This window comes from Saccharomyces kudriavzevii, assembly GCF_947243775.1.
Source record: "Saccharomyces kudriavzevii IFO 1802 strain IFO1802 genome assembly, chromosome: 10".
NCBI classification, from domain to species: domain Eukaryota; kingdom Fungi; phylum Ascomycota; class Saccharomycetes; order Saccharomycetales; family Saccharomycetaceae; genus Saccharomyces; species Saccharomyces kudriavzevii.
Genome location: NC_079281.1, coordinates 74,402 through 90,136, shown reverse-complemented (window position 1 = coordinate 90,136; position 15,735 = coordinate 74,402). Strand labels below are relative to the sequence as shown.

The 15,735-nt window shown below is 39.8% G+C and overlaps 10 protein-coding genes across 10 annotated transcripts; 4 read left to right on the top strand and 6 right to left on the bottom strand.

Moving 5' to 3' along the window:
* Positions 1 to 133: 133 nt before the first annotated feature.
* CPS1 (Gly-Xaa carboxypeptidase) lies at positions 134 to 1,864 on the bottom strand (the record flags this gene model as incomplete). Its single annotated transcript, XM_056228879.1, has 1 exon — positions 134 to 1,864. One exon carries the CDS (start codon positions 1,862 to 1,864, stop codon positions 134 to 136), a length of 1,731 nt encoding a protein of 576 aa, XP_056082954.1.
* A 1,129-nt stretch (positions 1,865 to 2,993) lies between these two features.
* Positions 2,994 to 3,362, top strand: RFA3 (Rfa3p; the record flags this gene model as incomplete). Its single annotated transcript, XM_056228878.1, has 1 exon — positions 2,994 to 3,362. One exon carries the CDS (start codon positions 2,994 to 2,996, stop codon positions 3,360 to 3,362), a length of 369 nt encoding a protein of 122 aa, XP_056082953.1.
* Positions 3,363 to 3,606: 244 nt separating this feature from the next.
* Positions 3,607 to 4,437, bottom strand: KRE9 (Kre9p; the record flags this gene model as incomplete). The annotated part of the gene is made up of 1 exon (XM_056228877.1): positions 3,607 to 4,437. The coding sequence occupies one exon, from the start codon at positions 4,435 to 4,437 to the stop codon at positions 3,607 to 3,609; it is 831 nt and encodes a 276-aa protein (XP_056082952.1).
* Positions 4,438 to 5,014: 577 nt separating this feature from the next.
* On the top strand, positions 5,015 to 7,507 carry SWI3 (Swi3p; the record flags this gene model as incomplete). Its single annotated transcript, XM_056228876.1, has 1 exon — positions 5,015 to 7,507. One exon carries the CDS (start codon positions 5,015 to 5,017, stop codon positions 7,505 to 7,507), a length of 2,493 nt encoding a protein of 830 aa, XP_056082951.1.
* Positions 7,508 to 7,917: 410 nt separating this feature from the next.
* On the bottom strand, positions 7,918 to 8,783 carry RPL17B (60S ribosomal protein uL22; the record flags this gene model as incomplete). The annotated part of the gene is made up of 2 exons (XM_056228875.1): positions 7,918 to 8,163; positions 8,475 to 8,783. The coding sequence occupies 2 exons, from the start codon at positions 8,781 to 8,783 to the stop codon at positions 7,918 to 7,920; spliced, it is 555 nt and encodes a 184-aa protein (XP_056082950.1).
* A 728-nt stretch (positions 8,784 to 9,511) lies between these two features.
* Positions 9,512 to 10,333, top strand: ATG27 (Atg27p; the record flags this gene model as incomplete). The annotated part of the gene is made up of 1 exon (XM_056228874.1): positions 9,512 to 10,333. One exon carries the CDS (start codon positions 9,512 to 9,514, stop codon positions 10,331 to 10,333), a length of 822 nt encoding a protein of 273 aa, XP_056082949.1.
* A 167-nt stretch (positions 10,334 to 10,500) lies between these two features.
* On the bottom strand, positions 10,501 to 10,830 carry PFD1 (prefolding complex chaperone subunit; the record flags this gene model as incomplete). The annotated part of the gene is made up of 1 exon (XM_056228873.1): positions 10,501 to 10,830. One exon carries the CDS (start codon positions 10,828 to 10,830, stop codon positions 10,501 to 10,503), a length of 330 nt encoding a protein of 109 aa, XP_056082948.1.
* A 229-nt stretch (positions 10,831 to 11,059) lies between these two features.
* ATP12 (ATP synthase complex assembly protein ATP12) lies at positions 11,060 to 12,037 on the top strand (the record flags this gene model as incomplete). Its single annotated transcript, XM_056228872.1, has 1 exon — positions 11,060 to 12,037. One exon carries the CDS (start codon positions 11,060 to 11,062, stop codon positions 12,035 to 12,037), a length of 978 nt encoding a protein of 325 aa, XP_056082947.1.
* A 108-nt stretch (positions 12,038 to 12,145) lies between these two features.
* On the bottom strand, positions 12,146 to 13,939 carry RBH1 (Rbh1p; the record flags this gene model as incomplete). Its single annotated transcript, XM_056228871.1, has 1 exon — positions 12,146 to 13,939. One exon carries the CDS (start codon positions 13,937 to 13,939, stop codon positions 12,146 to 12,148), a length of 1,794 nt encoding a protein of 597 aa, XP_056082946.1.
* A 312-nt stretch (positions 13,940 to 14,251) lies between these two features.
* On the bottom strand, positions 14,252 to 15,520 carry MNN11 (alpha-1,6-mannosyltransferase; the record flags this gene model as incomplete). The annotated part of the gene is made up of 1 exon (XM_056228869.1): positions 14,252 to 15,520. The coding sequence occupies one exon, from the start codon at positions 15,518 to 15,520 to the stop codon at positions 14,252 to 14,254; it is 1,269 nt and encodes a 422-aa protein (XP_056082945.1).
* Between the last annotated feature and the right edge of the window lie 215 nt (positions 15,521 to 15,735).

The following is a 15,735-nucleotide window of genomic DNA, read 5'->3' as shown; positions in this document are numbered from 1 at the left end:
TGTTAGTTTTACCTGTCGTTTTTTTCTCGTTATACTGATACATATAAAGACGTGAATTATATAAATAAAAAAGTTTATGGAAAAAAAAAATACAAAAAAAGTTCTTTTGATTATTTAATATTTGTAGTTTTATCTAAGCATACTCATTAACATTAACAATATACTCGTAGACAAAGGCAATAGCAGATAAATGACCTGGAACGTCCACGTGTTCATTAACGGAATGTAAAGTCTTGAGTAAATCAATATCGATGATAGCACCAACAAACCTATAAATGTTCTTGGACAAATTCCAGTAGTATTTGGTGTCTGTATTACCGGAGAATAAGCCAGTGGTCACGTAGAATTCTTCGTTGTTTTGCAAGACACCGTTTTCAAAAACATCTTGAATGGTACCTGCCAAAACGTCCCAAACAGGGCCTGAACTTGGTGATAATGGTGCTGGTTCCAATTCTCTCAGGAGTGTTATGTCAATGTGACCTAAGTCGGTTTCAGGGATAATGAAATCATCGCCGTTCTTAGACAACCCATAACCATATTTCTCGGCAACCTTCTTGGCGTATTCTAAGTTTCTTTCGAAAACCTCAGCCACAGAAGAGTGTAAATTGACCCTGTGGTTGATCAAAAATCTCGTTGTTTCAGGTAGGGCATTAGCCTTGACACCACCGTTGATGATGTCCACGGCTTGCGTGGTTCTAATCAAACTGCGCAAATGGGCTTGTTCCGAAATATAATCAACGAGCTTTTCCTTTCTTCTTGGACAGAATGGTGCACCTAAGATAGTCTTCTTCACGTCCTTACTTAAAGATTTAGAATGTTCTGCGGCACATGTTAACAGGCCATAGATTGGATTGTCAAACTCAAATTCGTAGTCAAATGGGTTGGCCTCAAATTCGGTGATCAATTCAGAAGCGATACCGATTGTAGTATGATCAGGAGGTACAGAGGAATGACCACCATGGCCTAGAATACTAACTTCGAAGTCAACGTAGCCTTTTTCAGCGTTGATTGGGGTGGCAACAAAGACATCCTTATCGACTTCCATGATACCCTCACCTTCATCAATGATACTGTAGATACCATCATCACCGTATCTTTCATGAAGGAATGAGGCTAAGCTGGCAGCCCCGAGAGTACCGCTTGCTTCTTCGTCAAAACCGAGCGACATTATAACGGTTCTGTTTGGCTTGAATCCATCGATCAACAATTGTTCAACAGCTTCAAACTCGGCAATCAACAGGTTCTTACAGTCGTTAGAACCACGGCCCCACACGAAATCCGTCTCTGGATCATAATGGCCAGAAAATGGGGGGAAATTCCAGGATGAGAGTGTTTCGTTGTTGACTGGAACGACATCTTGATGGGCCATCAACAAAATCGGCTTCAATTCAGGACTAGAGCCTTCCCATGTATATAGAAGACCCAATTCATTGATCTTTTCCAATGTCAAGTGTTTGTGAATGTTGGGGAAAGTCTTCTCAAAATATTCGTGTAATTCATAAAAATGCTTATAGAAATCAGGGTCATCTGCAGGGTTGGGGTTTTTGTCTTGGACAACAGTGGGGATTCTAACAGCGTTGGACAATTTTTCAATGGAGTTGTTTCTAAACGTAGAGTCATGAAGAATTGTGTCAATGGAATGATTAAAAGATGGGCTCAAGGCTTCAATCTTCCCACATTTGGACGAGCGCTGGTAGCCTCCTTTACCGCCGTGTGGGGAATTTGCTCCATGGCGTAGTGGGTGGAGGCCTGAGGTGAGGAAAAAGGTACCGATGATAATAAGAGTAACTATTCCGCTAAGGAAGGCTCTGTGCCTTTGCCATAAGGAGATTCTAGGGGTTTTCTGTTCTGGTAAGGCAGTCATCATGGAATCGACAATGGATGGATCCTTGATGTGGTAATGAATAGACACTATTAGCACGGAGTAAAGACACGGTTGGCGGGGTGCTCGTTCCTTTTATATCTTATACTTTTTGGCCGACCTTGAAATGCTGTACTGTCTTTTGCCCAAAGGGGAAAGTTAAAGGGCGCTATGATAAGATAAGGGCGGTGAGGCTGAGATAACAAGAAGAGCTTTGATAGCCTCTGGATAACGATGCAGGTGTGACAGATCCATTCCATTCGTCACGGATAACTACAGAAAGAAGTGTTCCTATTGGAGTTACGAATACTCTTCGCTTACACATTCGGGTGGAAAGAAATGTTAGACTGTCTCTGTGTAATCTGATGTTTGAATCTTGAGAAGTCGTTCAGGTCCTAGAGATTGCTGAGAAGATCGGGCCCTCTTGGGAGTTCTGAGGTCACACCACTTCTTTGATAGTTTTGTTCATCCTCCACCATTTCCACGCTTATCTTCCTCGGTCTTATATCTGCAACAACAGGTGATGACAAGATGACTATTAGTAACTATTTGTAAATAATGGGAAAAGCGAATCCGAGCTCCGAGGTATAGAATGGAAAGAAGGGAAGGGACGTATTGCTTTCTCTTTACGGCATCGGGACAACTTGTATGTATTTGTAAACTGTTCGTCTTATTACAATATCTTGAACTGGCCGTTACTACAAGCCACAATTGCGTATATAATGCGATAAATGTAGACGGCGACGAAATTTTATGGCGTTAGCGTTTCATTACTGTTGTATAACACTACAGTACCATCTGAAGTGAGTAGCGAATAATATAGGGACTCCATATGTCGTTTATATAAATGCGATGATATTTGCGCTGTGGACACCAACTGCAAGAACTACCAAGAAAGGCAACTATCGCTAGTGATCGGTCAATCCAGCGCAACAAAATAGGCTGAGCCGTTTGTCTGTAGTCTGCTCTCAAGCTTTTCCACCTCTTCTATTCAGTGCTATCATCTCAAGCGCAACGCGTTAAATGTGACGATACGCGACATTTTTTCTTTTCTGCTTAAGATAAAGAGCAATATTAGACACTCTTCGCTGCAGTTGCGAATGTATATCGCCACCCAAGACAGCAAGCAAAAATGGCCAGCGAGACACCAAGGATCGATCCCACCGAAATCTCCAACATCAATGCCCCCGTCTTTAGAATAGTAGCGCAAATCAAGTCACAGCCCACCGAGTCCCAACTGGTTTTGCAATCGCCGACTATATCGTCGAAAAACAGCGGTGAGATAGAAATGATCACTTTGAACAATATCCGTGTCTCGATGAACAAAACGTTTGAAATAGATTCGTGGTATGAATTTGTTTGTAGGAACAACGATGACGGCGAATTGGGGTTTTTGATCCTGGACGCCGTGCTCTGCAAGTTTAAGGAGAATGAAGAAGTAAGCTTAAACGGCGTGGTTGCCTTGCAACGCCTATGTAAAAAATACCCAGAAATATACTAGTCAAGTTTCTTTTCCTCTACATTTTTCTATATTGCTACCTCTGTATATCCTTTTCGTCTAATAAATCGTCGTTTCTGAGAAAAAATTGTAATCGTGTTTATATATGTGTTTATAGATGGATAAATGAATGTATACTTGCTGTTTTAACGCCCCTTTCGTTAAAATATTTTTTATTTTTTTATTGTTTGCCCTTTCTTGCCTTCAATCTCTATCATTGTGATGATAGTAGATTATTGTCTGCTATTCATGCTTTTCTCATATTGATTTTCCTGGCAGACAGAGACAACCTCTTAGAGGGTTCGTACCAGCCACCATTGTCAGACGGCATGGCTGCGGGAGTAGCGTAGTTCATCCCAGAAGATATCGTATAAGACCAACCTGGAGTTAGTGTGGTTCCTTGTTGTGGCAGCGACCCGAAGGTAGAGTAATATGTCACAGCACTAGTAGCATATTTCCTTGTCCATGTCGTAGCAGTCACTTTAGTATTCGGTTGCATTTGCATGGGAGCAAAACGCGACGTACCAGTCTGCTGAGTGTACGGAACAGTAAATGAGCGACTGTCAATGGTAGTGGCTTGCGCGTTGTTCGTTGTGGTTGTCTGGATAGAAGTCTGAGGGGTAGGCGCAACTGAGTCACTGAATGTATAGGCTGTAGTGCCACCCATGGACGTCAACTGGAATCTTGGTGTATAATGAGTGGTGGAACCTTGGTTATCCACCCACCCATAGACTTGAATATAATATTGACCGTCACCAGCTAAGGTCGAGGGAAAAGTAGCTGTGTATGAGTACACGCTTCCATCCAGCGTCAGTTGACTGGGTTTGATTTTGCTAGCAATTATGGCAACAGCTTGAATATTATTGTTAGGACCAGTACAAAGAGTGAAAGTGAACGATGCGAATTTGGCTAATGGGGGGTACGCACCATTATCCATCCACTCGATGGGGATAGATACGGTACCTCCGCTTGGGCTGAATGTGGCCTTGGAGTGTGGAGAGACGACGTTCACATCGGCGAAAACACATGTTATTAAAAACACCAAGGCGCATAAAATGGAGTTTGTTTGTAAACGCATTATCGATAATCTGTTGCTGTTGCTGATTCTGTGAGAAAAAAATGGCGGAAGCGAAAGGTTAGATGATTCTTAATGAAAAGCTGCAAAACGAAGTGTGATCTGCCTCTTTTAACGCTTCTCAAGAAATGCTAAACACGAATAGAACTGGCCTCGAGAATGCTTTGGCTTTTCCTGTTCTATTTCTGTATTATCCTTGGAAGATCTTTTTCTCGAAGAAAAAAAGAAATGCAAGGTACTTTTACTGCTCGTTGAAAGTGATATTGTGATCGTCTGCTCGTAAATACGATAAATGAGGGGCCAATAAGCCACCTGGACAGCATTTGAAGCATCGAGATGCATATGGACACTACTGGACGTTGAATCAAAGGTTTTTGACCCTGTTTGAAGGGCTTTTGAGAGCAATTATGCAGGCATCACGAATAACGATGCGGGACGTTTTGGCGTTTTAAGCTATTGGCGAAAAGACGAAAATAAACTGTATCAGAGATACAAGAGGGAATGTGTAAGACCGTGTAAGGTGTGATATATTGGCATATCGAGGCGCGTGTAGAAACCAATCGTGACAGAGTTTGCAAGCATGGAAATTACGCTAGGTGAGGGGCCCAAGGCAGAGCCTGCTGTGGCCGTCAATGAGCAAGGTCATGACAACAACAACAATAGCAGTAGCACGGATGCCACTACAGCAGCAAACGCAAATATAGATTTCACTAGTGAGGCGCCGCAGCAACGACACAGTTCCTTGAAAGATGAAGAGATTGTTACGAACACAGAGGAGGCAGATAGCGACGCGGTGACGATATCGGCGATACAGCTACCATCCATTCCGGAAAATAAGTTGGTTTCTCATGAAGTACCCTCTGTGGAAGAAGACGACGCTCAGAATATGTTTGATCAGGATCACGATGATAGCGACAATTTGTTTGGCGAAACAGAGAGCTCTGTTTCCAATAACGAGACGAATACTCCCAGCATACCTACGAACTCGGTAGAAAGTGAAAATAACAAGCCTGCTGAGAAGGAAGACAGCGTAATACAAATTCCAAATGAAAATCCTGAAAATTTAGAGGAGGAAAGAATGGAGGAAAAGGAGGAAGCAGGGGGAAATGCCGATCCTGAGAGTGTTAAGGAGGAAACCCAACCAAGTCAAAAGGCAAAGGAAATGGGTGGCGAGGAGGAGGAGGAGGAGGAGGAGGAGGAGGATGAGGATGAGGAGGATGATGATGACGATCAACCGATGATGAGTCCCGACAATTCAATATTTGGGGATACAAAAAGTGAAACCAAACAGCTGGACAATGGTTCGTCCTTCGCTGATACTCCGTCAGCAATTCCGGATGCACATGAAGCAGACCAGGAGGAAGTCTCGCCAAAGATAGAAGGTGTAGATAAAAAAGTAAGTGCTGGCGAAGGGGGAAGCGATCATGAAGAAGAAATTACAATCGACCACCCAAAGATTGTTGAAACGAAGAAAAACCCCATTATCGAAACAGAACCGGAAACGTTCAGTATACCGCAAGCACATGAAATTGTTGTTCCAAGTTATTCCAAATGGTTCAATTTGGAAAAAATTCATTCCATCGAGGTTCAATCTTCACCTGAATTTTTCACAAATAGGATTCCATCCAAGACACCTGAAGTCTACATGAGATATAGAAATTTCATGATAAATTCCTATAGATTGAATCCTAATGAATACTTTAGCGTCACCGCAGCGAGGAGAAACGTTTCTGGTGATGCTGCTGCATTGTTCAGGTTGCATAAATTCCTAACTAAATGGGGGCTAATAAACTATCAAGTCGATTCTAGACTATTACCCAAGAAAATCGAACCCCCACTAACATCTCAATATTCCACAAGGCATGATGCCCCCAGAGGACTATTCCCCTTCGAAAGTTATAAACCATCTGTACAATTGCCGGATATGGCAAAGCTTAAAAAAATGATGAATACCAGTGATTCGGAAAGTACTTTGTATAAATATTTGAAAGAAAGTAAAAGAAAATACGATGAAATAACCAATTCATCTAATGTATTAGATAATGATAATGGTGATAAAAGCAATAAAAACACGGAAACATCCTCCGACAGGGCTGCTGAAAATTTATTGGAAGAGGATGAAACCTCACGCCCTTTGAAAAAGCTCAAAATTCTAGAACAAATTGATAAGAATTGGTCAAAGGAAGATTTACAGAAATTATTAAAGGGCATACAGGAATTCGGTGCTGATTGGTATAAAGTGGCCAAAAATGTAGGTAATAAATCACCCGAGCAATGTATCTTGCGTTTTCTTCAATTACCCATTGAAGACAAGTTTCTGTATGATGATGGCGATACCAAGGGAAATAACTACAGCGGATTAGGGCCATTAAAGTATGCTCCTCACTTACCATTCTCTAAAGGCGAAAATCCAGTTTTATCAACAATAGCATTCTTAGTGGGATTAGTCAATCCAAAGACCGTACAAACCATGACTCAGAGAGCCATTCAATTTGAAAAATCAATAGAATCTCAGCAGAAGGAAATTTCTGATAAAAAGTCAGTTGAAAACATTAAAGAAGGCTCAGAAATTGCCATATCGTCATTAGGATTTAGAAGTCATGTTTTTGCTAATCACGAGGAAAGACAAATGAATTTTTTAGCAAATGAATTGATCAGACTACAGATGGAAAAGTTAGACACAAAATTAAATCATTTAAAGAAGGTTGAAAGTTTCATGGAGCTGGAAAGAAAAACTATAGAAAGGCAACAAGAAAACTTGCTAATTCAGAGATTAAATTTCAATCAAAACTCTAACAAGATTGTAGGCGTTTTAACCAAATGTCTAAATTCAATATCGGATAGCAATATTAATAACAGCTCAGTCGCTGAAAGGGACGAAATTAGGTCACAGATAAACCACTTCAAAAATATGTTATCCAAACCTGAGAGTTTAAGTATTGGGAAGAATTCCTTCAACAAGCCCGATATTGAAACAAGTGAAAGTCATAATGATCAAAATATATCTAACGAGAATGACGTCAAACCGATTTCTATCGAAGCACCCCAGTTCTACAGGTACTGGTCGGCATAAAAAAAAAAGATACATGGAAGCCATTTTTGTTGTTGTAATTATTCTTCATTGGTAGTACTTTTCATTTTGTTTTACTCTATATTATTTTATTTTCGTTTTTCTGGGTTTATTTCTTTAATACAGGAATGGTGTGTCACTCGACTTGACTTCTCTAGATTCAATTAGATATGTTTAAATACATGTACATGTAGAAATATGTATCTATAATTGTGTTATTTTTTCTACTTCCTTTTTAGTTTCACTTCCCTTTTTCACTTGTCAAATCCATATCAAATGTTTAGGTTTTCTTGGCCTTCTGTTTCCTATGTTGTTGTTCTTTGATTTTGATTTTGATTTTGTACATTGATCTAAAAAAATTAGTATATAATAGTATATAAAATCAAATATTCATTTTAAAAGTTGCAGAGCGTTTAAGCAGAGATACGTTTTTGGGCAGCAATTCTACCTCTTTGTCTAGAAGTCAATCTGACAGCCTTCTTTTCAGCGGCCTTGGCGACAGCTTCTTCCTTTTCAGTGACGACTAATTCAATGTGAGATGGAGAAGATTCGTATTTGTTGATTCTACCGTGGGCTCTGTAAGTTCTTCTTCTTTGCTTTGGAGCTTGGTTAACTTGGATGTGAGAAACGAATAACTTGGTAGCATCTAGACCTTTAGCCTGTTAAAGTGAGGAGGTAATATCAACGATATTATCATATGTTGTTAGTAAAAACTTGCAAAATAATGGTGCGAGAGAAAAACAAGATAAAAAAACTGGTAATATTTGAACGAAATTCCAAGCATTCTCGCATGCTCCACTGTACTTTTCGTTTATTTTTTCCAAACAGTTCATTCTGAGATCTAACTTTTTCGAACATTAAATTCACACACATATGGATGAAACACGTGGGAGCTCAGCTTAGTTCTTTCTTGTCATAACATTATCTTTTCAATATCTTGTTTTCCACAATAATATCATTTTAAACATACTTCAGCGTTGGCAGCAGCGTTTTGCAACAAACCTTGAACGAACTTAACAGATTTGGCAGGCCATCTAGCCTTGGTGACACCAAATTCCTTACCTTGGGCAGTTCTACCAATAGAGGAGTTGAATCTTCTGAATGGGATGGCTCTTTGGTGGTCCAAAACCTGGTCCAAGTATTTTTGGGCCTTGGTTAATTCCCAACCATTAATGGCTTGAGCGGTTTCTCTGGTGTTCTTGAAAGAGACACGCAAATAAGAACCACGAGCAGATGCAGATTTAGCTGGATTTGTTGAAGTAGCACCGTATCTTGCCATTTTAGATTTGTTCGTTCTGTTAGTCTTTTGATTCACGAAGACCAAAAGGACAATAAGACAGAAGTAAAAAAAACCCAAATAAAAGTTAAAGATAAACTACACCAAGAAGAGAATATCTGCTATTAACAACAATTACAAACGTCTACTAAGGGCCCATTACATCACTGCACTTCTGCATCAAGGTGTTGATAAATTTAACAAATACAACCACACCTACACTCTCGTGTTCCGAGTTACCCATCACTCACTGATGCTCTCCGACCTTGTGACAAGATCCTAACATCCTCTGCATGCCATAGATACAATGTTCAGTGAAAAACTAGCCACGCCCACAATTGCCGCAGGCTGAACCTCGGAGATCCTGCCTGCCACAGAGTGACTCCTGGGCAGAACTTAAGCCCGCGGGGCGCCATCCTAGAGAGAACGCCAATGTAACATTGAAAAATGGCCCGTACTTCCTCCGCCGAGTTGCTTTTATGGGGGGAAAACGGAACATGCCGCAAGCAGCCTGGAAAAAAGTTTCCATTCAAAATATTAAAAAATAATAACAATGTTTGGGTTGAAATGTTCAGGTGTTAAATGTCAGAAAAGTCGGCTTTTTTCGACTCTTTCTTTTTTTCCGTAAGGGACGGGCTTCAAGAAGATAGTGGCATATGGGCAGCTGAATTGTAGATTCAGACATGAGATGTGAATTCAACCGTAAGATTACGTAAGGAACCGCTGGCACGATGGTATCGAAAAATTGGATTTGTGGCTTTGTCAGCACAATTGTAGTCGTACAGGCCTTGTCTTGCGAGAAGCATGATGTTTTAAAAAAGTACCAGGTGGGACAATTTAGCTCGCTTACTTCTACAGAAAGGGATACTCCGCCAAGCAGAACTATTGAAAAGTGGTGGGTGAATATCTGTGAGGAGCGTACTGTAGAGCCCCCCCAAGGCTGTAAGAAAGATGACATGCTATGCGGTCTAACAGATGTCATTATGAATGACAGCAAGAATCCTATCACTACACAGATTATAGATTTCAATAAAAACATTGCCTATAGCATCGAGGAAACTGAAAGTGCGCTCATATTGACGTTAAAAGGCGCTACGTGGGGGTCCAATGTGATGGATGCAAAATTGGAATTCCAGTGTAATGACAACATGAAAGAAGACGAACTCGTTGACCATACGTGGGCCGACAAAACTATCCAGTTGACTCTGAAGGGTCCTTCTGGTTGTTTGAAGAGTAAAGATGACGACAAGAAAAAGGGCGACGGTGATAACGGCAAGGATGGCGACAATGATGAGAACAAGAAGCCAGCAAAAAAGTCAAGTGGCGCATCATGGTTCACTTGGCTATTTCTCTACGCTCTATTGTTTACATTGATATACCTGATGGTAGTATCGTTCTTGAACACCAGAGGAGGATCATTCCAAGACTTCCGTGCTGAGTTCATACAACGTTCCACGCAATTTTTCACCTCCTTACCTGAATTCTGCAGAGAAGTGGTTTCTAGAATCCTGGGTAGAAACACTACTCAAAGGGGCGGGTACAGCGCCGTTTAATTAGGCGACCTTGGCTCACAGGTTGTTTTTTTCCAGAACAACAGTGCTAACCTTCTATTACGTTTATATAAACTATAAGTTTTCCTATCTACATTATACTAATTAAAAAAAATTGTTCTCATGGTATAGTTTTCCCTCTAAAAAACGCCGGTATTTGTGACGTCACTTTAGTTCTTCATCAATGCCTTTAGGTTATCTATCGTCTTTTCGACAGTAGTTTCCAAGTAGTTTTTCTTTATTTTCAATGTTTTCCTTTGATCTAGAAGAATACTTTCATCGTGCGATAAATCATCAACATATTTGGATTTCTCCTGTAAGATGAACGATTTGCCGCAGGATCTCCATACTTTATCCGTTGGGTAAGACCCCAGCTCCTTCTTTGTCAGATCAGCAAGCTTTTCTTGTCTATCCAAATATGCTAATTGTTGGTCAACCATATCCAATTGTGTTCTAGCGTTTCTTAAACTCGCTGTCATTTCTTGTGCTATCTGAGACATCTTTAATGAGTGTATATTACGTGGTTTTACTTCTTGATGGCTTTCGTAGCTATCCCCTATTAGCTTGACTTGCCACTTTGAAATATATCTATGCTCCTTATTACTTTTCAATTATTATTTCTTTTACTCATTTCCGTCATCGAAAAGGAAAAAATTAAGGTAGACAGAGACAAGATTATGATAACAAGTAAACACGCGAAGGGGGAACAGACCAATATAGTGGAACGAAATGTTCGCATCACTGAAAAACGGACATTGCATTACCAGATCCGTTAGATCAACATTGCCCCGATTTTATTCATCAAGCGCTCACTCGTTGGGTATAGACAATACTATTGAGAATAATTCTCCAACGGAGACAAATAGGTTGAGCAAAACCTCTCAAAAATTTTGGGAAAAGGTGTCATTAAATAGAGATATTGAAAATGGAAAGATCGCTTTACAATTAGATGGTAAGACCATAAAGACCCCTCTGGGAAATGGAATAATAATTGATGATACAAGATCCCTTTTAGCATACCTGTTGAAACTAGAGTGGTCATGCCTACCTAGTCTTTCTATAAAAACCCACTCCCTGCCACTGACTTCACTGGTAGCAAGATGCATTGATTTACAAATGACAAATAAGCCTGGCTGCAGTCCTCAGCTAATAGCAAAAATCGGTGGTACTAGTGATGTCATAAGAAATCAATTGTTAAGATATCTGGATACTGATACGTTATTGGTTTTTTCCCCAATGAGCGAGTTTGAAGGAAACTTGCGTATTGCGCAAAATGAATCATATCAGCCCTTAATCAAAGGAATGGAGGAGTTTTTGTCCAGGTTTTCTTCCAACTCCAATATTCATTTACAGGTTTTGGATGCTGACATTCATGGATTACGTGGTAATCGACAGTCAGATATCGTTAGGAATGCAGCTATGAAGTATATGGATAGTCTATCTCTATGGGACCTTGCGATTCTTGAGAAAGCTGTGCTAACTACTAAATCCTTTATTTGTGGCGTGTTACTCTTAGAGAACAAGAAGGATACTAATCAACTACCTCCAACCTTGAAAACTAATATGGAAAATATTATCCGTGCTGCTACTCTAGAGACTCTTTTCCAAATTGAGAAATGGGGGGAAGTTGAAGATACTCATGATGTTGACAAAAGGGATATCAGAAGGAAGATTCATACTGCCGCGATTGCGGCCTTTAAGCAATAATGCGTCCGGCTCTACTTTTGTTCTATCACTATATCTTATAAATATATACAAGTATACATTCAAATCATGTAAATAAGCAACAAACATTTTTCAACAGATATTGCAGGTCTAGTCAGATGTCGAATCGGTGACGGCCGGCGTCAATTCGTGGGGTATTATTACAGAAGAGCATTTCAGCAATGGGTGCTTGAAATCAATTGCTGATGAAACAGAAGAGAGGGCACTTGAAATACTATCCATAGTACTTGAGTGTGACATGCTTTCCGAGTGATCCATAGTATAAAAGTTTAATACTAGGAGCAACTTGTCAACGTCTTCCGATCTAATATTAAGAATGCCAGTCACATCACACATCAACGTGTTGAATGGGATACGTAGTTGTATATCCTGTTCGGAAGATTGCGTACATTTTATGTCATCACACAAACGGATTGAAAACTGATCAAGGTCTTTATGGTCAGGATCATAAGCTACTAAAAAATAACCCATGTGCAATCGTATAATAGCAATATTCAATTGATTAGGAGAAATGTTCTGCCATGAGTTGTCTGACCATCGGCTTATTTGAGTGTCATTCACAGAAAGTACAGTGTTCTCGTCCGTTATTTTCACCTGCATCGAATTTTTGTGTATTGTCTTAGAAGAATAAGAAAGTGAGTCGTCACCAGAAAATGTACTGCCATGAAATCCATAGCCTGATATAATGCTCTCTGGACCACTGTAGGATTCATGACTATTATTTTCATCCAGGGAGATATAATCATCACCAAAATCGTCTCGAACAACAGATGATAAAGGAATTTGTAACGGTTTCGATCTATGTAATAAGCAGCCATTATTTGAAGGTGGGGGGCTTCGCTGTTCTGTGGAGACTAACGTAGAATCCTCTGGTAGAATATTTTCTTCTACGATTAGGCCAAGCCCAGTATTAAACTTGTCTAAACTTTTAAAATTCTTGGATACAGTTTTGGTGAATGAACTGTCTTTTACTGCCCCTTTCACATGATTTTGGAAGCACCGCTTCCACTGCGTTATCCATGAGGCTTCGTCCAGGCTAAATATTTCCAATTTTACGTCGTTCGCCTCGGTAAACGATATTACTGCCCCCCTATCATTAATCTTGCAGATTTTGAAATCTCCAACCCTCAAAAGCGGAAACATCAAACTTCTTCCTAGTTCTAGGATTTCATAGTTACCTTCAGAGATGCTACGAAAAACGGTTTCAATCGAACCAGTAAACTTGGATAGACTACAAGAATTCACCTTAAAAATTGCCAATCCATCAAGAAGGTGAAAAATCTCAATTAATACGTCTGATACGTTTAATTTCTGAATTGAAAGCCTAAAATATTCTCTTTTGATGATTTGTGCGGGATCTATCTTCACAGATGCAACTAAGGAGTATGCGTCGTCTGATATATAATGAACATCATCGTACTCATAAACAGCACAATTTGCGAGGTTGTAAGCAGTCCTGAAAGTATGATCGAAGTTTGCAAAAAATTCACTTAACACTGAATCGTTTAAGAGTACTTGGTAGCTCTTTATTCTGGTATAAAGGTGTACAATTAAATGAGGAAAACTATCTTCGACCGTCCAATTTCTAAAGTTAGAGGTAGTGAGGTCAAACATCAGGGAAATACTCTCCAGGAGAACTGTTTGATATAGATCTAACATTCCAAGGTCCCTAAGCCACACAAAGAGATAGGTCCTTATATCGGAAATCTCATCGATTGTGGTAAATGATGAAAAATAGGTATCTATAATTAATTTAGCAGCACTGATGATCTTTGCTTTAGTTTCCTGTAAGTGATGAGGTACAGGACTGTATGTCTGACAGGCGCAAATGATGGCTCTTAAATTCGAAAACGTTCTTTCTTCTTCGTCTTTGAATACTTTCATTTTTCATTTGCTGTCCTGTTGAATAGTTAAAGTGGAAAATCAAAATGCCTACTTGATGTTCTCATCTGTTTGTTTTTGCAAATGCCAGCCAGACCTTTAGTTTCTCTTGAAAGAAACCCTTTATTGAAAAAAAAAAAAAAAGGCCAAGAAGTGAAATTAACGCGCGAAAACGCGTCAGAGGAAATAAAGAATATGCATCATTATTGCCTTTATTTTGAAAGAGCTCTACATTACATTCGCTTTTTTGTGCTTTAGATTTGTTTATATAAATACATGGTCCATATTAAAGACTAGTTTGAGAAAATCACCGTTTCAAGACCTCTTGATTTTTTTATACATGTGACTTATCTCATCGGCGCAAGTACCTCTTAACCTACATCCCTTGAAAGAAGCAGCTAAGTCACCTTCATTATAATGATAAGCGTCACCTCCGGAGGCACCATTCCCTGACTGGCCCTCTTGGTCCAAGGAGGCGTCGTATTGGCTTGCTAAAACCTTTGGTATGACAATCGCTGTCTTACCCAGTAATGTAGGATGCCATTGCAAAATGTGGCCGATAGCGCAACTCAACTTATCACCGGTAGTATCCCATGGGAAATTTCTTAGCAACGGATCGTTTAAATAGTCTATCAGAGCTTGGCCATGGAAATCATTAGCAACGACAAAGGAGGATGTATCGATATTACCATTCCCATCATGGGGAATGATGATCTTTGCAGAGTTGTACTCAAAATGATTGTATGTCTTGATGTTAGAGTTAGCTACAACAGGAACGTTTTTTAGCAAAGCTAAATCCAAAATCCTGGGATCCAACAGGTATTTCTGTAAGGAAAGATCAAGATTCATCAATAGGGCGTCCTGATCAACAAAATGAATGTATTTGGCAGTTGGGAAGGCGTGCATGGCGGCTCTTATCATTAACGGCTTGATGAAATCGTAGCTTTCAGCCAGGTTTTGGTTTTCCAAGGCCGGCAAAAACTCTTGTATCCAACGAATGTAGACACCATATTGGTGCTTTTGAGCGTAATCGACCCTATTTTGAACAATTTGAATAACTGTTTCTGAATCATAGTTTTCAAAATCTATTAATGTAACCACCACCACTTCGGGCACATCATTGTTTCTACGGTATACTAGCTTTCCATGGTCCAGAAACGAATGCTTTACTAGTAAAATTTGATCGGTAGTCTTCTTTTTCTCTTCATCAGTCATGGCATTCTCTTCAGGTTTCAAAACTAACCTCTTGCTACCATCCAATTCTGTTCTTGTAGTATAAAGACTCCTGACTGTCACTTCCTTCAATAAAGGAGCATGCTCTATACGTGGAAAAATCAATCGGCTGGAAGCAGGAATTTCATGAATGTACAGTCCATGAGATGGAGGATATGATACGCCCGCGGAATGAGATATTGGATAAAACCGACTAGAGAAGACATAAAGAATGCAAACGAAGGTCGTTATGATCGATAGAAATTTGCAAGTGCCATACTTGCTCTGCCTGAAGCCAAATATATTGAACCATTGGGGCCCTGCCGATCTCGATGAGTACGACTTGCCCTTAGTTCTTGGTTTAATTGCCATTTTGACAAGTCCTAACACAGCTAATATCAATAACAAACAGGCAGAAAGATTCCAAGCTGAAATCGGTTTCCTTTGCACCTTCTAATGGCCGATCAATGCTTTTCGTCTATATTGCCATCCTATGTATGTTTTTTTTTTCTATGTCACCTCTTCGTAGCTTGATAATTATCATTTTAGACGAGAAATTATCCGTCATTCATATATTAGATGCTTTC